Source organism: Sturnira hondurensis, unplaced genomic scaffold, assembly GCF_014824575.4.
Source record: "Sturnira hondurensis isolate 20B ecotype Veracruz unplaced genomic scaffold, ASM1482457v3 Scaffold0017394, whole genome shotgun sequence".
Classification (NCBI taxonomy): domain Eukaryota; kingdom Metazoa; phylum Chordata; class Mammalia; order Chiroptera; family Phyllostomidae; genus Sturnira; species Sturnira hondurensis.
Window position 1 is genome coordinate 816,467 of NW_028090025.1, and position 24,651 is coordinate 841,117.

General features: G+C 35.6%; 1 protein-coding gene across 1 annotated transcript in view; it reads right to left on the bottom strand.

The window, feature by feature from the left end:
* Positions 1 to 2,560: 2,560 nt before the first annotated feature.
* RNF128 (ring finger protein 128) overlaps positions 2,561 to 24,651 on the bottom strand; it is a 73,781-nt gene continuing 51,690 nt past the window's right edge. Inside the window, exons 3-7 of the mRNA XM_037067713.1 lie at positions 22,225 to 22,296; positions 14,716 to 14,798; positions 13,500 to 13,596; positions 12,545 to 12,713; positions 2,561 to 3,965 (exon numbers count right to left, since the gene is read on the bottom strand). Coding sequence (XP_036923608.1) covers positions 3,832 to 3,965; positions 12,545 to 12,713; positions 13,500 to 13,596; positions 14,716 to 14,798; positions 22,225 to 22,296 — 555 coding nt within the window. The 3' untranslated portion in view covers positions 2,561 to 3,831. The remainder of the gene's footprint in view (positions 3,966 to 12,544; positions 12,714 to 13,499; positions 13,597 to 14,715; positions 14,799 to 22,224; positions 22,297 to 24,651) is intronic.

A 24,651-nucleotide genomic window follows, 5' to 3' on the forward strand; every position in this document is an offset into this window, starting at 1 on the left:
GCTATGACACCATTAAAATCCTAGAGGAGAACATTGGCAGGAAAATCTCAGGTATTCCATGCATGAATATTTTCACTGATATATCCCCTAGAACAAGGGACATAAAAGAAAGAATAAACAAATGGGACTACATCAAATTTAAAAAGCTTCTGCACAGCTAAAGAAAACAGCAGTAAAATTAACAGGGAACCAACTGTATGGGAAAATATATTTGCCAATAACATCTCAGACAAAGGTTTGATCTCCAAAATATATAAAGAACTCACACAACTCCACTCCAGGAATACAAACAATCCAATTAAAAAAATGGGCAAAGGAACTGACAGACACTTCTCCAAGAAGGACATACAGAGGGCCCAAAGACATATGAAGGATGCTCAGCATCACTAGCCATCAGAGAGATGCAAATTAAAAGTACAATGAGATACCACTCCACACCAGTCAGAATGGTCATCAGAAACAAATAAAAAAAACAACTGCTGGTGAAGTTATGGAGAAAAGGGAACCCTAGTACACTCTTGGTGGGAATGCAGACTGGTGCAGCCACTTTGGAAAACAGTTTGGAATTTCCTCAGAAAACTAGAAATGGAACTGCCTTTTGACCTAGCAATTCCACTACTGGGATTATACATTAAGAACCCTGAAACACCAATTCAAAAGAACCTATGCACCCCAATTTTTATAGCAGCATAATTGACAATGGCTGAGTGCTAGAAGCAACCCAAATGCCCATCAGTAAATGAGTGGATCAAGAAACTGTGGTACATTTACAGAATGGAATACTACCCAGCAGAAAGAAAGAAGGAGCTCTTACCCTTTGGGATAGCATAAATGGATCAGGAGAGCATTACACTCAGTGAAATAAGTCAGGTGGTGAAATACAAATGCCATATAATCTCACCTGTAAGTGGAATCTAATCAACAACAACAACAAAAAACAAGCATGCAAATATAAACAGAAACACTGAACGAAAGAACAAACTGACAGTTACCAGACGGGTGGTGGGGGTGGGATAATGGGGAAAAATAGGGGAAAGTCCATAAAGGAACATGTATAAAGGACACATGGTCAAAGCTGAAGAGGGTAAGTTCAAGGGTGGGAGGCAGGGATTGGTGGAGCGGTGGGCCAAGGTAGGGCGAAAATGGAGACAAGTGTATGTGAACAAGAATAAAATAAATACATAATAAATATTAAAAAGGAAAATCTTGGTTCTGAGGTGTTTCAGGCATCTATTTATTCTTAAAATATTTCAGAAAAGAAAGGGAGGCACTTGACTTATTAACAACATCCTAACTGTTGCATTACCAAAGAGAAGGCTGAAGGAAAAGAAAACTTTAAAGTATTAAAATGGCCTTAGGTTTTAGGTGGTATAAAGATGGACTGGCAACAAGGTCTTTCTCTAACCCTATATTATTATAAGGTAAACATAACCTTAGTTTTTTAGATTAATTTAAATTTTTTTTGTTCAATTACAGTTGTCCCCATATTTTCCCATTACTCTCCCCTGCCCTACTCACTCCCCCACCTTCCAATTTCAATTCCCCCATGTCCTGGTCCATGGGTCCTTTATACATGTTCCTTGACTTGACTGTTCCCCTTCTTTCTCCCGTTGTCAGTGTCTCCAACCCCTCTGGTTACTGTTAGTTTGTTCTTCATTTCCATGTCTCTGGCTATATTTTCCTTACTTGTTTGTTTTGTTGATTAGATTCCACTTACAGATGAGATCATGTGGTATTTTTCTTTCACTGCTTGGCTTATTTCATTCAGCATAATATCTTCAGTTCCATACCATGCTGACATTTTAGAATAATTCATGGTAGAGTCAGTTATATTACAATGGCACCAGATTCCATGTAATGAAATATGCAAATTTATATTATACTAAAATTTTAGTTTTTATTCATGAAATACAACATTTACAATCTTTCATCCCAAATTCAAGCATATGAGGTCTGTCCAGAAGGTATCCAGCCATGCAATATGAAAAAGAGACATTTACTGAAGGTGATACAAGATACAAGAAACATTGTACATAGGACAGTGATGCCTCAGTCCACCTTCAAAGTAGGTACCTGGGACCTCACACAGTTCTCCCAATCTCCATCAGCTGCCCTCCTGTATTTTTCTGAATCTCACTGGCAATATGAAGTGTCTTCCCTTTCAAAGGTGATTTTAGTTTTGGGAAAATCCAGAAGTTGTAGGGCACCAAATCTGGGCTGTAGGGGGTGTTAGTCATCTTCATAATTTGATGTTTCACCACCAAAAAACTCTACACAAGACATGATGCATGAGTGGGCACATTCTCATGATGAAGTGGCCAATCACCAGTTGCCTATAGCTGAAGCCTTCTGAATCATCAAATAGTTTCTGCAAAGGAATATTGAAGCTTAATGGGAAATTTGATATAGATTTGTTGCTCTACTCAGTCAGTCATTTGGAATGCTAACGGTCACACAGTACACATGCCTACTCAATGTCTACTACCCCCACTGACTAGTACAGTGAAGCTGTCATTTTTCACACATGTGCATCCAGTCCACTCTCCTTGGCTGCCAGGTAATGTTGATGTCATGCAAACTGTTCTCATATTAACAATAGTTGGAGTTTTTCTGGACAGACCTTGTATATCAAATGTTAGTTTAGGATTGTTTAACTAAACACCAGATACAATATTTTATTATAACATTTTATTTACATTTTATATTTAAAGAGAATCAATATAAATCAGGACATATTTACAGCATTTCAAATCGGTGTACAAGAATGCAATGGTTTCATCCGTTCTACATTTAGGAAACAAAAATACATGTCTCTCCTGCTTTTGCTTAAATTCTGCTGAAATTTGCACTGGAAACAAAACTATAAAATAAAAGATAAGCCATACAGAATACAAATAAAGTGCATTTTTAAATAGCTCTATTTAACTTTGATGGATGGAGCTTCTAACTTTATGTTAAGGCACCTGGAATTCTCCCCTCTCCCCCAATTATTTTTCAAACACCAAGAAAATGCATTCACAAAATTTATAGCAACATGGACAGAATTTTAGTTTAGCTAATGTAATTTTAGCCCATTTAGGTAAAATGTAAACTCAGCTTATCCTTTTCAAATAGCATGAATACTTATATACTCTACTTTTGAAATTGTCAGTTTTGTAAGGAAACTTTTTGTCTGCAATTTTGTGTCACATTAGTGCACTAATATACTAACTGATCCAGTCCAGTCCATATTCTCTGATAAACTATGTTCAACACTCACATGAAGTACATTTAACCTAAAAATAAGAAATAGTTAAAATGATTATTTTGATTTTATCTTGTTCTATCAACTTAATGTAGCTTAAATAGACATTTCCTGAAGTCCTAACTTAAATTTGCATTGCTTTTTATAATATAATTCCAGATTAACATAAACACCTGGAGTAAAACCTGATACATTATAGCCCAAGCTAAAGTAGTAGTATTTTTTAGTTAAGATACTATCATAAAACAAAATGATCACAGCTATTTCACATTTTAAAAACATGTTTTTATAAGAAAATTGTTATAAATGAAAAACATGACTATTTGAAGAGAGTTTTGAATGTTTAAAAATCTTGCTATAACCATTGAGAGGAAACTACTCTATGAAAAATATTACATTGAGTTTGTGAAAAAAGTTAACAGGTTAAATATTTAAAGCCATTAAAGTAGAGCATAATATTAGTCATCTCAGCATTTTCCATATCATTCTTAACTTTATTAAATCTATCAAGTTCATTAATAAGAAACTAGGCCCTGATTGGCAGTTCTGTTATTACTAAAGGCTCAAGTTTTCTATTGACACAGATTTTATGATTTAATTTCTTGAACAGCTGTCTCTTGATCAGGAATTTCATCTTCTTCAAAGGTTGGGTTGTCAACATGAGGAACAACATCCACTGCCATGGAACATGCTTCATGGTTTACCAACTGTAGATTTTCATCTTTAGAAAGAAATAACAATTTTAGAATGATTTTACCCTTCTCTTCTTCCAGATAAAACTCAACACTCATGTGTAAGAAGTCTTTCTCATCTAATTCCATAATACTCTGATTATTATACTTATTCCCTGTTCCTTTAATAATTATATGATTTATACCATGTCTTACATAAAAGCACCTACAGCATTATTATAATGTTTACAATTACTCATTTTTTAAAGTGATTCTTTTTTAAGATTTTATTTATTTTTAGGGAAAACATGGGAGAAAGAAAGGGAGAGAAACATCAGTGTGTGATTGCCTTTTGCATGACCCCAGCTAGGGGCCCACCCCAAAACCCAGGCATGTGCCCTGGCTGGGAATTGAACCAGTAGCCCCTTGGTTTGCAGGCTGGTACTCAATCCACTGAGCCACACCAGCCAGGGCTACAATTACTGTGTTTTTTTTTTTGACTCACATGTATGCTTACTTTTACTAGATTATAGACCCATTAAGAGCAAAAGTTACACCTTCTTCTGCTTTTCTATTGTAAATATAACAATTCTTAAACCTAGGTTCACATTTCAATCACCTGGGAACTTGAAAAAAATTACCTATTCTTTTTCAAATGCACAGATACAAAACAAAATGAAACAACAACCATGATGTTGGGGAGACTGCCAAAATGAAATTCAAATGGTAACAAATGAACATAAGTATATTAACGTTGAAAAAAATAACCATCCTGAAGACAGTGGAAAAGAAAAGAAGTAACTTAGTAACACTGGAACTCAGTATTTTGACTGTCTTATAAGGCTAAAAACAAAAAGAACTGTTAGTGAAATTGTTTTCCACAGGGTTGTGAGTTAGCAATGTTGAAAGTATTTTTGTGTGTTCTGGGATTGAACAAGTAAGTAAACATTTTGTAGATAATAAAAGACAGGTTCCTCACTGTCAGAAAAAGAAATTACAAATAGAAAGGGGAAGGCTAGAATAAACTGTGGTGCTAGATTGGAAATGGATGTATCAGTATGAGGCCATTGTTTTTCAGATGGATGGATAGATAGATGAATAGATGGATGCAGATATGTGTGTACATTTGCATGAGCACATTATTTCCCAGCCTTGTTCATTAAAAGGGGTTTATAGCAATGGCACCTCAATAGCAATGTCATTAAAAAGGCTTTGATAGCAATGGCACCTCAATAGCAATGAGCATACCTAGTATCCTGACCTTGCTTTCAAAATAATGTTCTCCAATAAAAGACCTCTTGTGGAAATGGCTGATTCTAGGGCTAGGGCAAGGAGGGTAGAAGATTAACTTAGATTCTTGCCTAGGTTTAGCAAACTATAGCATGTGGCCCAGCTCCATAGCTAAGAGTGGTTTCATAATTTAAAAAGGTTGTAAGACAAAGAAACAAAAAAGGCAACAGAGACCTCTGACCTTCAAAGCCTAAAATATTTACTATCTAGCCCTTTACAAAAAAAAAATTTGCTAATCCCTGGCACCAAACATCTTGTGGTGTCAGAAAGTAAGGAAATGCTCAAAAACTGATGGGACATACTGAAATAAAACAGAAAGCAACTTGAGGAAGTTCTCAATGACCAAATCTAGAACAATCTAAGTAATGAATAAATCATGAGAATAATATTATAGAATAAAAGAAATATCTATGAATCCATGCTATTATAAATAATTGAATAAACAAATGGAAAAAGGATAGTTCTTCCTGAAAATAGAAGCTTATTTAATGTAGACAGAAGGATGTGCCCTGGCTGGTGTAGCTCAGTGGATTGAGTGCGGGCCTATGAACCACAGGATCTTGGTTCGATTCCCAGTCAGGGCACATGCCTGTGTTGCAGGCCAGTTCCCAGCAGGGGACGCACAAGAAGCAACCATACATTGATATGTCTCTCCTTCTCTCCTTCCCTTCCCCTCTAAAGATAAATAAATAAAATCTTAAAAAAAAGAAAGAAAGATGTAAAAAAATCACCATTGGCCCACACTTCAGTAATAATTATTGCAAGTAAGAAGCACCAATAATTGCTAAAATTATTGGGTAAAAATATGTTGAGAAATAGGATATTTTCATAGTCTCCAAGTATTTCTTTATATGGTAACTAATAATTGCAGAAGAAAAAATAGTAATTTTAAAAGGAGAAGTTTGGCAGATAACACCTTAACCAATTGAGTAAAGTTCAAACCATCAGTAATAAGGTCAGTAATAAGACATAGACATCATATGACTCATTATATGACATGAAGCAGGAAAGGGAACATCATTTCCCTGGCATTATTGGCTAAAATAGAAAAGGACAATAAATTTAATCATTGGGAAACAGCAGATAAGTTCAAATTTCTACAAAATACCTGGCTAGTAATCTTCAAAAATGTCAAGGTAATGAAAGACAAAGAGTAAGGAATAATCATGGCTTAGAAACTAAGAGGACATTACAATTAAACGCAAGGTGGATCTTTCAACAAATTAGATATAGAAAGAACATACCCAAATATAATAAAAGCCATATATGACAAACCAACAGATAATATCTTACTCAAAGATGAAAAGCTGAAAGCTTTTTTTCTAAAACCAGGAATAAGACTGTGGTAGGCAGTTAGATACACATGAGCAGAGCAAGGATGATAGGCCAGCTACAGAAGATCACCAGGGCAGAAAGCCCCAGTGCCTAGCAAGGGGAAAACCTGGGAAAATAAGAATCTCATCCCCAGCATAACTTTTCCACCTTTAGCATATTGATGCCCATGTGGTTTAGACCCCCTGATCTTTCATAGCTCTGGACATGTGGTTGGGACCCTCCCCTGACACATTGCTAGTTACGCAGTTAGACCCCTTTAGAGGATGATACCAAGGTGGCTGGAGAATAGCTCTTAAGTATTAAGGTCCAAGAACAATGAGTTTATGATCTGCAGCAAATACATCTAGGCCTCAGTTGTGTTTCACTTCCAGGCCCAGAAAAGCAGCAAAACCAGATGGAGAGATGACACGGCTGACACCAGGACCATCTGTATTGACTAATGAACCCCTGCCTCTGGCACCAACCAATCATTAGAGATCACATCTCTGAAAGGACACATCTAGAAAGCTGATGAACATTCTGCTGAGATCATCTGCTGGGGACTCCCCTAAAATCCACATGTTTAAAAGCCCTTATGAGGAACACCCAATGTGGATTTCCCTCCCTCTCCCTCTTGTGAGCATGTTCACCACCTGCCCCCCCAACCCCACCACTGTGCCTTTATTATCCCTCTTCTTCTTCCCCCAAGGCATGTTATCTTTACCTTTTTCTATCCTAACCTCTAAGGGCCCTTCTTTTGCCTCTGTAACTTGTTTCCTGAGCCTCCTTCTTCTACAGCTCTCTTCTATCTCTGTAACTTACTAAATAAACTTCTGCTTATAGTTTGAGTCTTGGCTCTAAAATTTTTCTTAGCTAGAACTCAAGTACCCAGGTTGGTGAAATAAGGTCCACTCTCTGGCAACATTCTGGTGCTGCTTCACAGACAACAAAGACAGGGGTGCCCACTCTCACCACTCCTATACAACACAGTATTGTAAATCCTAGCTAGAGCAATTTGTCAAGAAAGTGAAACAAGCCCTCAAAATCAAAAAGGAAGTAGTAAAATTATCTGTTTCCAGATGACATGACCTTATACAGAGAAAACACTAAAGATTACACTAAAGGATAGTTAGAACTAATGAGTTCAGTAAAGTTGCAGGACAAAAAGTCAAAATACAAAAATAAATCACTAGTATATTTCTATACACAATGAAACATCTGAAATAGAAAAAAAATCCTTTTGCAATAGCATCAAAAACAACAAAATACTTATAAATAAATTTAACCAAAGAAATAAGAAGAAAAACCCTGTACAATGAAAATTATAAAACACTGGTGAACAACTTGAAGAAGGCACAGATAAATGAAAAGGTCCAATGTTCATGGAGCATAACAATACCATTGAAATTTTCATACTACTCAAAGCCATGTACAGATTCAGTGGAATCCCTATCAAAATTCCAATGGCATTTTCACAGATATATTAACAAATCCTAAAATTAATATGTAGCCATAGAAAAGCCTATACAGAAAAAGCAATCCTGAGAAAGAAGAACAAACTGGGAGGGTTCACACTTCCTGATTTCAAACTATACTACAAAGCTATAATAATTAAAATTGTATGGCACTGGCATAAAAACAGACACATAGATCAATGGAACAGAAGTGAGAGCCTAGAAATAAGCCCATGCATATTCATTCAGTCAACTTATTTTTGACAAGGGAACCAAGAACACTCAATGTGGAAAACAGAGTCTTATCAATAAATGGTATTCTGTAAATTGTATATTCGCATGCAGTACAATGAAACTGGACCCCTACTCACAAAAATGAACGAAAAATGGATTCAGGACTTAAACATAAGAGCTGAAACCACAAAACTCCTAGAAGAAAACACAGAGAAAAAGCTCCTAGACATTGGTCTTGAAACAATTTTTTGGCCATGACACCAAAACACAGGAACAAAAGCAAAAATCAACAAGTGATATTACAGCAAAATAAAAAGCTTCTGCACAGCAAAACAATCAACAAAGTGAAGAGGCAACTTACAGAATGGGAGACAATGTTTGCAAACCACATATTACATAAGATATTAATATCCAAAATATATAAGGAACTCATACAACTCAATAGCAAAATACCAAATAATACAATTAAAACATGGACAGAGAAAAAAAAAAACATGGACAGAGGAACTGAATACATATTTTTCAAATACATATGAACAGCCAACAATTACATGATGAGATATTCAATATCAGTAACCACCAGGGGAATACAAAACCAAACCAAAATGATATATTGTCATTTGTAAGATATTAAACACCTATTATCAAAAGTACAGAAGGTAAGTGTTGGTGAGAATGTAAATTGGTACACTATGGAAAACAGTATGGAGGTTCTTCAAAATATTAAAAATAGAACTACCATATTACCCAGCAATCCCACTTCTGGATATTTATCCAAAGGAAATTGTATCACTATCTTGAAGAGGTACTGTATCTCCATGTTCACTGCAGCATTATTCACAATAGTCAAGACATGAAAACAACCTAAGTGTTCATTGATAGATGAAGAGATAAAGAAATAAAATTATATAAAGGGTATTGTTCAGAAATGAGAAAAAAGGAAACCCTGCCATTTGCAGTGGCATAGATAGACCTAGAGGGCATTGTGCTAAGTGAAACAAGTCAGACAGAAAGACAAATACTACACGATCTCACTTATATATGGAGTCTATAAAAAGCCAAACTCATAAAAACAGAGAGTATGATGGTGGTTGCCAGGGACTGGGAATTAATGGAAACAGGGAAATGTTGGTCAAAGCACACAAATTTCCAGTTATAAGATTAATAAGTTCTGGGGATCTATTGTACCAAATGGTGACTATAGCTAACAATACTGCATTATATACTTCAAAGTTGCTAAGAGAGCAGATCTTAAATGTTTTTACCACTTGTAAAAATTTTATGATTATTCTGCAATATACATGTGTATCATATCAGCATGTTGTATACCTGAAACTATGTTATCTATCAAGTATGTATATCTCAATAAATTTTGGGGGGAAAGGACATGTAATGTGGGATCCTGGGACATAAAAATAACATTAGTGGGTCAACTGATGAAATTTGAGTAACATTTGTAAGTTTAGTTAGTATCTTATCAGTTAATTTTCTGGATTTGATCATTGCATATGGTTATATAAAATGTTAACATTTGGAAAAGTCATGTGATGGGTATATGGGCATTTTTGTACTATTTTTGAAGCTTTTCTGTTAACCTGAAAGTATTTCAAATTAAAATTAGTAAAAATCTGTGAAACTGTTCTTGGTCCCTACCCTTCATGAATTCTGATCTAACCATACTGGGGTAGAGCCCAAGCATCAATAATGTTTAAAGTTTCTTTGGGTGATTCTAATTTATAGCCAAGTTTAAGAACTAAGACCCTTATTTAGTGGTTTTCAAAGTGTTGTCCCTGGACCAGCAGTATCAGTACTACCTGAGAACTTATTACAAATGAAAATTCTCAGGCTCCAACCCAGATCTACTGAGTCAGAAATTGGTGGTAGCACCTCTGTTTTAGCAAGCCCTCCAGGTGATTTGATGCATGCTTAAGTTTGAAAACCAGTGCTCTTAATAGAACTTAGCACAATGATAGGACACATAGACATAAACAAATCAATTATGTGTTTACAAAGTTATTTAAATCAACTATCATAATAACAATCAATGGTTAGTAGGCAAGGTACCTGAAGTAGTGATCCATAATCACATATAAAATTAACTCTATTCTAGGTGGTCATTCATTCAACACTTATTTAGGTATCTATTATGTGGCAGACTGTGCTAGGTGCAGATATAAAACAGTGAACAGGATGCTGTCCCTACCCAAAGGGAACTTTAAAGTTTTAATACAATTCAGTGCAATAAGTACAATGATAGAACTTCTATAGAAGCAGACAGTAGGGTCACATATGCAAGTCGAGGGAGCCTTCTCAAAGAGGGGGGAGTTTTAAAGGAGGAACAGGAGTTAGACTAGTCTTCCCCAATGCTTGGAGGAGGAAGGCTGGAAGGAATGGAGAGAAAATAGTGGCTCAAACTATAACTGCAGAATAAAGGTTGGAAATTAGGAAGTGAATTAGAGAAGAAGGATATTGAATCAATAGAAAAAAGAAGAGAGAAGAATCAAGGACAAAGAGATAGTGCCTCCCTTGTTTCAGGTTTGAGGCACTTGGGTAGGTGTTACTATCATTCATCCTTATGAAGAATACAGGAAGTGAAATATGGATCATCATTTCATTTACTTCTCAGAAAAATTGTTCTGCTTACCACCTGCCCCGATAGGAAGAACAGAGCATCAAAAGAAGTAAGTTGGAACTTTAAAAAATAAGCCTAGCAATAAACTGAATTATCTTGTAGACTCTCCTTTATCTTCACTGAATTCTATTACCACACAGTTAGGGGTACAAAATCTCATCAGGGGCAAATAGACAATGATTTCCTATTATAGGAAGAATAATCCAGAGATTATTAAGATTCTTTTGATAATTTTATACTCTAGGATGTGTCTGAAGATTCAATTACATAAAATAAAAGATTTGTATTTGTATATTATTCTTAGGGTCATCTTCAGAAATGGTATCTATGGCACTGATAAACCTACAGAGGACAAAGGTTTATGTCATAAGAAGCCGACATTTGACATATCACAAGTTATCTTGACATTTAGTTTTTCTTCAACTTTATGCCAAAATGTATCTCAAAAGGAGGATTAAGAAAAAAAAATTCAAACCATAAGAAAGGTGGAAGTTTAAGACACAAAAAATTTTGTATAGAGGTTTTCTAAGAAAAACATAACAGAATTTCCTAAAATTTTTTGCTGCTATGATATTACTAAGTTGCAATACTGATTGATATTAATTTTAAAATAATGTACAGTATTCTCCTCTAATCTGCAGGGGCTATGTTCCAAGTCCTGCTAGTAGATGCCTGCAACTGCAGATAGCACTCGATTCTATATAAACTAAGTTTTTTCCTGTGTACATACATATGATAAAGTTTAATTTATAAATTAGGCACAAATGAAAGATTAACAACAATGAATAAAACAGAACAATTATAACTGCAATGTAATAAAAGTCATGTGAATATGCTCTCACCAATCTTATTGTATTGTACTCACCCTTCTTCTTACAATGTGTGATGATACAATGCCTATGTGATCAGATTGAGTGAGGTAAATGACATAGGTATTATGACATAGCATTAGGCTACTTATTATAAGGGTTACTTGGACACAAGCACTGCAGTAAAACAGTAGATCTTATAACTGATGTGGATACTAAGTGACTAATTGGCTAGGAGCTTATACAGTGTGAGATTTTATCACAGTACTGAGAACAGTGCACAGTTTAAAAATTATGAACTGTTTATTTCTGGAATTGTCCATTTAATATTTGCAGACTGTGGTTGATTGTGGGCAACTGAAACCATGGAAAGCAAAACCATGGATGAGGGGATACTACTGTATTCAGTTTTAGTTTCCAAGGTTTGTTCATTTCATGATAAATAATCAACAGGTGGCAGCACATACTATTCTTAGTTTCAATCTGTGCAAAAGATGGGTTCCTGAGAAGTTATGTATAAATCAAGCTTTCGGAAATTGAATTCAACATTGTCATTTCAGAACTCCTTTCCTAATTTCTGATTGGTGTGCAATAAACAATGGCTTCTGAAGTTTAAAGTTTCTCCTTACCCTCTGTAAATTAACAAGAGAGTGCTTAAATGAGTCAGAGAAGCTTTCCAATAAAAATTTTCTTCTGTGAATAATCCCATTCCTAATGTATTCAATATTTCATGGTTCAGGTACATTTGAATATGTATATTAAGTTAACATGGGGGTACATACTGCATTGAATTGTTCATAGAAAAAAATCTGAAGTGTATTGATGGATGAGTGGAGCAAATGCTAAGACCCACAATGGGTATTTGTGGGCACTTTGATCCTTAGCATGGTGCTTACTTGCTGACTGCACATGTTCCTCCAAAGGTGGTTCATCTGCTCCCTGAACTGAAGCATATCCAGATGATGCAGTCTCACTGCGATTATCCTCTTCATGAGGAGAGGCACTATTGGATATTTCATTGGATACAGGGACTTGTAAAGACACTGATCCATCTTCAACATCCACCTTTGAAAGGCATTTGAACAAATTAAGACTGTCAGACTATATGCTTTTCTTTAACATACCATACAATGTTTATTCATAGGTGACTTATTATAGCAATGCTTTTAACCTTTTAAACCTATAATCCCTTTTAATAATCACAAAAATCTCTTGCTGGACTCAGCCAGGGCAGTTGGAGTAACTGGGTCCACCAATGGGGCAAAAGGTGTTACAAACAGATTTCCATTACACCTGACATATTCATCTGGGTGATCCTGGCACTTCATAATATAATTCCTGGTACAAGGTGGTCAGTCAAAAAGAAAATCTCATGATGTTCTTTAGGGGAATTGAGAATCATGTTATTCTATATATCTCTTACAATCAGGAAGAGTTTTTTTGAGCTTGATCCTCTGTTGTGTGTACTGTGGAAGAGGTAGTTTTTATTTTTCATTTACCAAATAAAATTTAATATTTATTATATTTTCTGGAACTATACAAGCTCATTAAGCTACAAGTTTGGTTGCTATGGAATAGTAAGGCAGTAAAAAAAAAATGAGAAAGGGATATCAGAATCCAGTTGGTAGTTTATATGGTTATTACTTCAAATTCTGACCAAAAACCAGATACATTTGAGGAAAGGGGTGGGGAATGAAAATGGAGGTGATATAAGTGGGTCCAATTTGGGATATAAACTTTAAGCATAACACATTACAAAACTAAAATAAGCATGTTATTCTCCCGAAGGCTCAGGAACATAAATAATGCATTGCTTAAGTTTCCTCATATAAATAGTTTAGTAATGTTTACCTCAATTCCCAAAGCTTTGAGTATGTCACATTTGCACATAGGACAAGTCCTGTGTTCTAACAGCCATGGATCAACACATGTCTTATGGAAAATATGGCTAATGAAGAAAAAAAACATATAACTTATTTATCAGTTGTGAAATAGCAACAACATTTTGCCTAATATATTACAGGTTACCCTATAATTTTGCTTCATATTTTAACATGCTTTTTAAAATTTTAAACATACTATTACAGTGGTGGTTTTCAATCTTGCATCTCATGGCATGTATAAACTAATTACTAAAATTCTGCAGCACACTAAAACATATTTTTTTGCCTGACAAAAGATAGATATAATTTTTATTCATTCATACCGAATGGCTATGGTAGTGTTGGCTATTGTCATTTTTTTTTATTTGACAATCTATGGAAAGAGGTCAATGCCCTCGACTAAATAGTCAGGTATTGCATGTTTTAAAAATTCTTGTAGCACACTTGTTCAAAATCATTACATTACAGCATAAATACCAAGGAAGAGCCACAGAAGCAAAATTTGGAAATTGCATAATATAGTATTTTCAAATATAAAAGCCTTATTGCTCTAGTTAAAAATAAATAGTTTCAGTACTCATTACTTGAAAAATGGCTAAGATGCTGCTGACCTAAGACTTTGTTCAGCATTTCATATCTCAATTATCTTGTCATTCCCTAACTGTAACATGGTATGTTCGGTCATTCCCAATAATATAGTACAAAATTGTAGTGAGTACAACACAGGGCTGATACTTTAGACAATGTGATACATTCCAAGAGAACCACTATTTAATAGCTAAAAGAAAGAGTGTTAAGAAAACTTTCAAATGTGGACTTAAAAAAAAGAATAAAGACTTCCAAATAGGTAATAAGTTAGTTTTGTGGTTTTTTTCTTAATAGGATTTTTAGAATGAATGTAAATAATCAAGTATGTATGTGTATACAAATAAATTGTGGTGCTGACTAGATTCTCAATTTACACTGAACTATTTTCCTAATTGTACCAGATTATGGAAACTTTATATAATTAGCCTTATAGTATTTTCAATGATATTAAAAAATAAAGCATTCTCTTATATTTAAATAAAAATAATTTAAATTAAATACATCAATTTTAAAATATTCAAAATAGTTTCCCTCATTACAATCAATTTTGTAAGTCAGCTATTCTTATTGATAATATAAGTGGAAATCAAACTTACTTGCAGGTTAAGATGCGCACTAAATCATTTGGTTTATATAGTTCAATACACACAGCGCAGCTATCTCCATCAGGGCCAATTTCCTATGAGCAAAAGTTATTATTACTCTAATAGATAAGAAATAATACATTAAACTACAGAGCAACATCATAAATACATGTATTTAAATTGTATTAGTCCTATAGAAGGAGGAATATCATATCACTAATGACTATTTTAAATAAGCAATTTAAAATTATTTTGTCTTAATTGGATTCTGAAGAAAAGTGAAACTTTAGAAACAGAGTAAAAAAGTGATTGCTAGGTGCTAGTAATGAAACAAATACAGAGCACACTTTCAGTTATAAGGTCTAAAGATCTAATGTAAAACATGGTGACTATAGTTGATAACATTATATAACTGAAATTTAAAATAAAAAGTATTTAGTCTTAAAATGTAAAAATGAAACAGAGAACTGATGGACATGGGCAACAGTGTGGTGACTACAAGGGGGAGTGGTGGAGGCACGTAGAGGAGGGTATAAGAAGAATAAATGGTGATGAAAGGAGACTTAACTTGGGGTGGTGAACCACACAATACAGTATATAGATGATGTGTTATAGAACTGTGCACCTGAAACCTGTGTAATTTTATTAACCAGTGTCACCCCAATGAATTCAATAAAAAGGAAAAAAAGTAAAAGAATAATGTCAAACAAAATGGGAATAGCCCAAAGAGAAATGTATAGCACTAATTTAAATATTTTTCTAGTTTTAGAATTTACAAAATGCAATTTGTACAATTCTTTAGCTATGTGGTACCATTTAAAGAAAATTAAGACTTCTGGTCAAGATGGTGGCATAGGTAAACACTTCTTGCCTCCTCATAAAACCACACCAAAATTACAATTAAATTATAGAACAACCATCATTCAGAACCATCAGAAATTGAGTTGAATGGAAGTCTAACAATGATGGAATTTAAAAAAGCACACATCCATCTAGACTGGTAGGAGGGGTAGAGATGTGGAATGGGCTGGTCCCACATCCATGTGTGGTGGATAAAAATCTGGGAGTGCCCTGACTGGTGTAGCTCAGTGGATTGAGCGCAGGCCTGTGAACCACAGGATCGCGGTTCGATTCCCAGTCAGGGCCCATGCCTGGGTTGCAGGCCAGTTCCCAACAGGGGACTCACAAGAGGAAACCAGACATTGATATTTCTCTCCTTCTCTCCTTCCCTTCCTCTCTAAAGATAAATAAATAAAATCTTTAAAAAAATTTTTTGAGGGATATCTTGGGAGCAAAGAGCCCCAGCACCACACCTGGGTCCCCAGCCCAGCATTCCACTGCCAGGAAGATAAGTGCCCATAACTTCCAGCTGCAAAAACTAGCAGGGATTGAATCAGTGGAAGAAACTTCTAGAGTTCCAAACAGTTCCTCTTAAAGAACCTACACACAAACTTACTCAGACTCACTCCCTCTGAGCTCCAGCACCAGAGTAGCACCTTGAAAGGCACCAGTGGCATACATGGAGGAAATGAAATGTCTGGCATCAGGCTGAGAGCTGGGAGATAGCTTTCTCCTAGACAGAAAGGCAAGCCGAGGCCATTGTCCCTTTTCTGAATCCTCCTCCCACAGATCCCCGGAGCTGGCAGGTGGGTGCCATATCTGAGACTCCACCAACCTGGCTAACACTGTTTGACTCATCCTGGAGATCCTGTGAGGCTCTATTCCACCCAACTTACAGCTGTTAACAGTGGCTTTTCCGTAGGAATTGGTGGTCTTGATTCATGCTTCACAAGTTCCTAAATCCTTTCAAACAAGCAACAGCTAGCCTCAGGGAACCACGAGACCCTCTATGTCTTGCTAAGTGGCCCCAGGCATGGCACCAGTAGCAGCCATCTCAGATTGCTTTATAGCTTAAGCAGGGTGGCCCCTGACAGAACACAGGTGGTGATTGACATTGCCCTATACTACCTGGGAAACTCCATGGCCTGTGCACCCAGTGGACAGCTACAGTGCACAGCTGATCGTCCATAGAGGGCAGAGGTTGGTGGTCAGTGGACACAGTCTATACTTGCAGCCGACTGGACTAGGTAAATCCCTCCCATTGACCTGCCAACAGCAACCAAGGATCAACTACAAGAGGAGGGTATACTCAGCCCATATGAAGGGCATACCTCAATTACCCATCTTGGGTGATAGGGGAGGCTGTGCCACTGGACCCTATAGGACACCTACTATATTAGGCCTTGCTACCAAGACAGGGAGTCAAAGCAGCTCTACCTAATACATAGAAACAAACACAGGGAGACTGCCAAAATGAGGAGACAAAGAAACATGCCCCCCCCCAAAAAAAAACATATATAAAAACTCCAGAAAAAGAACTAAATAAAATAGAGATAAGCAATCTATCAGAGGCAAAGTTCAAAACACTGGTTATAAGGATGGCCAAGGAACTTAGTGATGGCCTCAGCAGCATAAAAAAGACCTAGTCAGAAACAAAGGATAACACTAATTAATTGAAATAAAGAAAATTTATAGGGAAACAACAGTAGAGTGGATGAAGCAAAGAATCAAATCAGTAATTTGGAACATAAGCAAATCAGAACCAATCAGAACAAGAAGAAAAACAAATTTAAAAAACCAAGGATAATATAATCAGATTCTGGGACAACTTCAAGCATTCCAGCAGATGCATCATAGGGGTGCCAAAAGGAGAAGAGAAAGAACAAGAAATAGGAATTCTATTTGAAAACATAATAAAGGAAATCTTTCCTAATTTGGTGAAGGAAACAGACATGCAAGTCTAGGTAGCACAGAGTCCCAAACAAGATGGATGCAAAGAGGCCCACTCCAAGACACATCATAATTAAAATAAAAAAGGTTAAAAATAAAAAGAGAATCTTAAAGGAAGCAAGAGAAAAGCAGTTAGTTACCTATAGGGGACTTCCCATAAGACTGTGAGCTGATTTCTCAAAAGAAACATTCAAGGCTAGACAGGATTGCAAGAAATATTCAGAGTCATCAAAAGCAGGAGCCTACATCCAAGACTGCTTTACCCAGCAAAGATATAATTTAGAATCTTAGGGCAGATAAAGAGCTTCCCAGACAAGAAAAAACTAAAGGAGTTCATCACCACCGAACCATTATTATATGAAATGTTAAAGGAGCTTATTTAAGAAAGAAAAAGATAAAAACTATGAACAATAAAATGGCAATAAATACACATCTATCAACAACTGAGTCTAAAAAACAAACCAAGCAAGCAAGAACAGAGACAGAATAATGGATATGGAGAGCATTTTGATGGTTGCTGGATGGGACAGGGTATGATGGAATGGGTGAAAATGTGAGGGTACTAAGAAGTACAAATAGGTGGTTACAGAATAGCTATGGGGATGTAAAGTACAGTATAGAAAATGGAGTAGCCAAAGATCTTATATGCATGACCCATGGACATGAACAATGGTGTGGGGATACATGAGGGAGGTGCTGGGTGGATGTGGGCAAATGGGAAAAAATTGGGGCAACTGTAATAGCATAATTAATAAAATATGATTAAAAATAAAATAAAATCACTGCTGAAAATTTTAAAGAAAATTAAAATATAATTCACACACACTAAAGTTCACCTTTTATTATACAGTTTTGCAAATTCATACCAGCATACAGTCACTTAATTGCCACCACAATAAAGATATAAGATAGTTTTATTACTTCAACAAATTCCTCTGTATCCATTTATAGTTATCTTCTCCTTTTATAGTTATCCTCACCCCCACCCTCTGGCAACCACTGATCTACTTTTAGTTCCTATACTTTTGGCTTTTCCAGAATATTCTATATATGGACTCCTGCATTTGATTCTGGCTTCTTTCACTTAATGTATTTCAGATTCATCCATATTGTTGTGTATCGGTGGGGTCCCTTCCCTTTAAATTGCGAAATATTATTCCAGGATATGAATGTATCACAGTGTTTTTACATTCACCATTTGAAGGACATTTGGGTTCTTTCCCATTGTTTGGTAATTATTAATAAAGCCAAACAATTGTGTATAAGTTTTTATGTGAACATATTTTTTTCTCTAGGGTAAATATTATTAGTGAGATTTCTTGGTTGTTTGGAAAGTGTATATTTGGTTTCATGAAAATTTGGCAAACTGTTCTCCAAACTGGCTATACATTACAATTTCACCAGGAAATTTTTGAGAGTTATAATTTTTCCACATCTTGGCCAGCTTTTGGTGTTGTCAGTTGTATCGGTATTAGCTATTCAAATGAATGTGCTGTGGACTGTGGTTTTATTTATATCTCTAATGACTAATGATATTGAGCATCTTTTTATGTGCTTTTTTTTTGCTATCCATATATATCCTTCAGTAAAATGTCTGTTTTGCCCACTTTTCAATAGATTTTTGTATGTTGAGTACTGAGAGTCATTTATATATTCTGGATAGAGCTTTTTATCAGTCTGGGTTTTGCAAATAATTTCTTCTAGTTTGTTGCTTGTCTTTTCATTCTCTTAACATTGTCTTTCAAAGAGCAAAAAGTCTTAATTTTGACAGTGTTAAATTTTGTTTTTAAAAATATTTTATTTATTTTTAGACAGAGGGGAAGGGAGGAGAGAAGAGAGGGAGAGAAACATCACTGTGTGGTTGCCTCTAGCATGCCCCCTACTGAGGACCTAGCCCACAACCCAGGGATAAATCCACTGAGCCCCACCAGCTAGGGCCAAATTTTCATTTTTTTGATGGACATGTTTTGGGTATCACATGAAAGTAATCTTTGCCTAACCCAAGTAATGAAGATATTTTTCTCTGATGTTTCTTCTAAAAATTCATAGTTCTATATTTTGTGTTTAGGCATGTGATCCATTTTGAGTTAATTTTTACAAAGTGCATTAAGTATGGACTAAGGTTCACTTTTTCACATATGGATATTCAATCATTGTATATGGAGAGCCAACAATTGGCTATCCTTTCTTTATCGAATTGCATTGGTACATTTGTCAAAATCAATTAATCATATATGTGTAGGTCTATTTCTGGACTCTCTCTTCTGTACCATCTATTTAAATACAGATCTCTCTTTTCTCCAATACCACAATATCTTAATTTTTTTAATTGTTGTTCAATTACAGTTGTCCCCATTTTATCTCCATTACACTACCCTGCCCTACCCATCTCCCTCCCACACTCAATCCTCACCACCCCCTGTTGTCTTTGTCTGTGGGTCCTTTACACATGTCCCTTGACTTGACCCTTTCCCTTCTTTCCCCCATTGTCCTCTTCACCCCACTCCTCTGGTCACTGTCAGTTTTTTCTTTATTTCCATGTTTCTGGTTCTATTTTGTTTGCTTGTTTTGTTGATTAGGTTCCACTTATATGTGAGATCATATCAATATAACAATATCTTGACTACTGTAGCTTTAAAATAACCCTGCAAATCAGGTAATGTTAGTCATCCAATTTGTTCTTCTTTATAAAAACTGCAAACAGCCAAAGTATCTATCAGTAAATGAATGGATAAAAAAGCTGTGGTACATTTATATAATGGAATACTATGTAGCTTTAAAAGGAAAAAAATCTTACCTTTTGTGATAATGGATGGACCTACAGATTATTATGCTAATTGAAATAAGCCAATCAGAGAAAGACAAAGACAAGTTGATCTTACTTACATATGGAATCTAATAAAATACGAGGTGGGACTGAAGAAAAACCTTGAATTCTTTTCTGGAGGGCAGGCCTCTTTTAGTAAAAGTTTCCCCCTCTAGGTGAGTGTTCTAGAAACCCATCTGTACCAGTGTACCAGTTGGCAATGTTGTGAGAGGCTGCATTTGGTTTCAGTGAAATTTTTTTGCAGACTCTCAATGTATTTGCCCATTTCATGATGCATGACTTACGAGCACACCTGTGCACTGCCCACTCAGCAGGGCTGAGTGTTCAGCAGTTTTTGACCAAAGCCAGCATAACCTCTGTGCCTCATCCCCTCTATTCACCCAATGTCACCCTGAGCAACTTTTTTTTTGGTTTCCCCAGATTACAAAAAAGTCCTCAAAGGAAAATATTTTGCCAATATGGAAGGGATGGAACAAAAAATGGCATAAACACTAAAAGGCATAAAAATCGACAAGTTCAAAAATTGTTTTAAGCTGTGGAAAAAAGCCTTAATTGCTGTATTGAATGGAATGGAGACTACTTTGAAGGCAACTGAAATTTAAACATGTAAGAATGAGTACAAAATCTTTTATATATAAATTCTGGGTTTTTAGATCCCCTCTTGTAAACTTACAAACAAAACAGAAACAGAGGTATGGTTACATGGAACAGACTAAGAGCTGTCAGAGGTGAAGGAATTAGCCAAAGAACATATATGCATGATACGTAGACACAGACAACAGTGAGGGGATAGCCAGTGGGAAGGGGGAGCAGGGGCTGGGTGGAGGTGGGCAGAGGGGGAGTATGGGGACATCTGTAACAGTGTCAGCAATAAAAATTAAGTTAAAATGGTTTTGGTTATTGTAGTTGGTTTTTTTCCCCTCATAAGCTTAGAATCAACTTGTCAATTTCTACAAAAGATCCAGTAGGATGTTGATTGAAACTGCATTGAATCTATAGATTAGTTTGACAGGGGGATCAACATCTTGACAACAGTGAGTCTTCTGAGTCATGCACATGTATATATCTCCATTTATTTAGTTCTTCCTTGCTTTCTTTTTTCCATGTTCTTGCAGTTTTCAGCATATAGATCTTGTACCTATTTTGTAAAACTTATAACTATTTAATGGTTTTGATGCTATTATAAATGATATTTTTTACTTCAGTAAGTTCTATAGATAGCTTTGATATACGTTTTACACAGGGATGGTATTTTTCAACTGTCCTAAATCTGAGCCTATTCAAGTAAAGTTATATCAAAGCACTGTATTAGCTTCCTGTTATTGCTAAAACAAATTACTATTACTTAGTGGTTTAAAATAGCACAAATTTATTTTCTCATTGTCATGGACATCATAATTTTAAAAATCAAAGAGTTGACAGGGCTATGCTCCTTCTGAAGGATTCAAGGGAGAATCCCTTTTTCCCCCCCAGATTCTAGATGTTGTGTACATTCCTTGGCTCATGGCACCTTTCTGGTGTCACCCCAAACTCTTGCTTCCATTGTCATGCTTCCTACTGTACTATAGTCAAATCTTTCCCTTCCTCACTCCAACATGATATTGATTATATTTAGGACCCACCTAGATAATCCAGAATAATCTCCCCATCTCAAAATCCTTAATTTAGTCACATCTTCAAAGTCCTTTTTGCCATATAAAGTAACATTCACGGGTTCCAGGGATTAGAACCTAGATAACTTTGGGGGCCATTTTTAGCATACCTCCAACATTGAATACATTTTTAAAAGTCAGTAAGATTTATAAATTCCAACCAAAAGACTAGTTTGGAAGAACCCTTAGCTTTCACAATGGTCAGGTAAGTGTTGCTTTAAAACACAAAGCATTTTCAAGTCATGAATATACCTTGTCTCCTTGTTTCAGTGTGCGGAGTTGAAGCCTTCCAATAGCTTTTTTAGCATCTGCCTTTAATTGTCTCTGTAATGAAACATAGATATTAGAAAAACTATTTTTTAAGAAAATGCAATGATAAAGTTAGAGATTAATAAATATTTATTCAATTAAATAAATTTATAAAAGATAAGATTTTAATCACCACATTTTTTGGACTATAAGACACACCTACGCATTTGGGAGGAATGATGGTTGTTAATACTGCTGATGAGTTCTGTTTATATTTACATTGGTGAAATATTATGTTATTTATATTATTAAATATTTTATCATATTTTCTGCTTCAAAAATATTTTTCCTATTTTCCCCTAAAACCTAGGTGTGTCTTATGCTCCAAAAAATATGGTAACCATAATAAATGTCCTATTTATCAGGCAGTATTTCTCAAATTACTAAAACTTCACTTTTTCCCTACCTTCTTAAACAGCATCTTTGGGCTGTAATGGTAAAGCTACATGTTCCTATTCCAAATGGATTCAGATGCTATAAATTTTCAAGACAATTTTCCTATTTTCAAGCTTAGAGAACCTTAAAAGTGTATCTTTTCCACTTTTAAAAATCATTTCTCACTTGGAAGAAAGTACACACAATTAAAATTCAATTGAACCTAGATTCAAAATATGATTTTGTTACTTATTAAATAAATAACCCTGGAGATGTCATCAATTCTTTGAGCTTGTTTACATATCTATAAAATGAGGATAATACCAATCCTTACAGTGTTATTTGGCTTATGGAAAAATTACTGTTTGTAATCACTACCACCTTCTAAAGGAGGGTGGCTTCTGAAAGTGGTAGACCTGTTTTGTTCCCATTCAGCATGTACCTACATGAGTCTGGGCATGCAAAGGTGAGCCCCAGGCTCACACAGGGAATAAGAACTAAAATGTTTTACATAATTAAATCAGAACTGAAGTGGGGGTATAGAGGAAAACTGAGAGATGAAGGAAAGATAAGAGAGTAAACAATAAACTGGCCAAAAGTAAAAAGTCCCAGGTGGTATGAGACATTCAGTGTTAATCTGAAGTTATTTGTGATGCTGCAAAAATATCTTCTGTCTCTTTCATTAAAATCTACTTTATGCACAAATACTGCAAGTAAATATACGTGTAAATCAAAGAAGAGGCCAAATGTCACAGCTGGATAGATGCTGTGTGGAATAGAGAGATAGCATGTGCAACATGTCAAGATAATAAGCAATCTTCTTATTTTGAAATGCAAAATGAATAAACTTGGCAGAAATTCAGCAAAAAGTAGGCACTTAGAACCAGAGGTCACTGTGAGAAGGTAAACAGCTTCCTCATCCCCATATATGCACCTCTATCCCCAGTAGAGAAACCCACATCTGATATCTAGGCTATGTGAAAATTAGAAATAATTTAAATAGTCTGTAGTATAATATCTGGCATACAGTGGACATTTAATAAAAAGTGTTTTTAAAGATTTTATTTATTTGTTTTTAAACAGGGGAAGGGGAGGATAAAGAGAGGGAGAGAAAGGTCAATGAGTGGTTGCGTCTCAGGTGCCCCCTAACTGGATACCTGGCCTGCAACCCAGGCATGTACCCTGACTAGGAATCGAACCAGTGACCCTTTGGTTTGCAGACCAATACTCAATCCACTGAGACATACTACCCAGGGCAATAAGATGTTTTAAATGAAAATATAAAGTACTATTCAAAAATATCTGTAACAGTTTCTTATAACACATTTTTATATATCTGTAGCAAATATATTTTAGAATAGAATAATCCATGAATGTAGGTATGTGAGCAAATTTGTTAACACCCAAACCTACCTCCTATATCAGATATCATTTTATGAAAGGTATTTGTCTTAGTTCAAAAAGATTACTAGTCAAACTATTTCTTTGCTGTCACAGGAACAGCAGAAAATTCTGATTGTTATTTCATAGAAACAGTTAACAGGAAGGCCTAGTCTTCAGATGGAAAGAAGTACTAATTGAGGCTCCCTTATTCTCACTTTGGGACTTAATTGAGAGTTAACTCATGTAATGCAGGAACTCCAAACCAGGGGATTGCACTTGTTATCATATTTTGTAAAAAGACACCCGGAAGACCAGCAGATATGGACATGCTGTGGACATCCTGTTTGTTGATCACTCTACATGGAGTACACCAATGGTGGTGAATTGGTGCAAGAAGGACTGCACCCTGCCTCCAGCATTGGTGCTATTTATAGGGTTAGGGAGGGAGGAGGGAGCAGCAGTTGCATGTGAAAATTCTACACTTTGTGATAAACACAGGAGCCTTGAGACACAGGGGCCTTGAGAGGGCTGTGACATCTAGATACAGACTGTTTTCCTTGTCCTTATGGCTGTTGGCCATGCAGCCACCTGTTCTCTGAGGTTGTGGAGGGG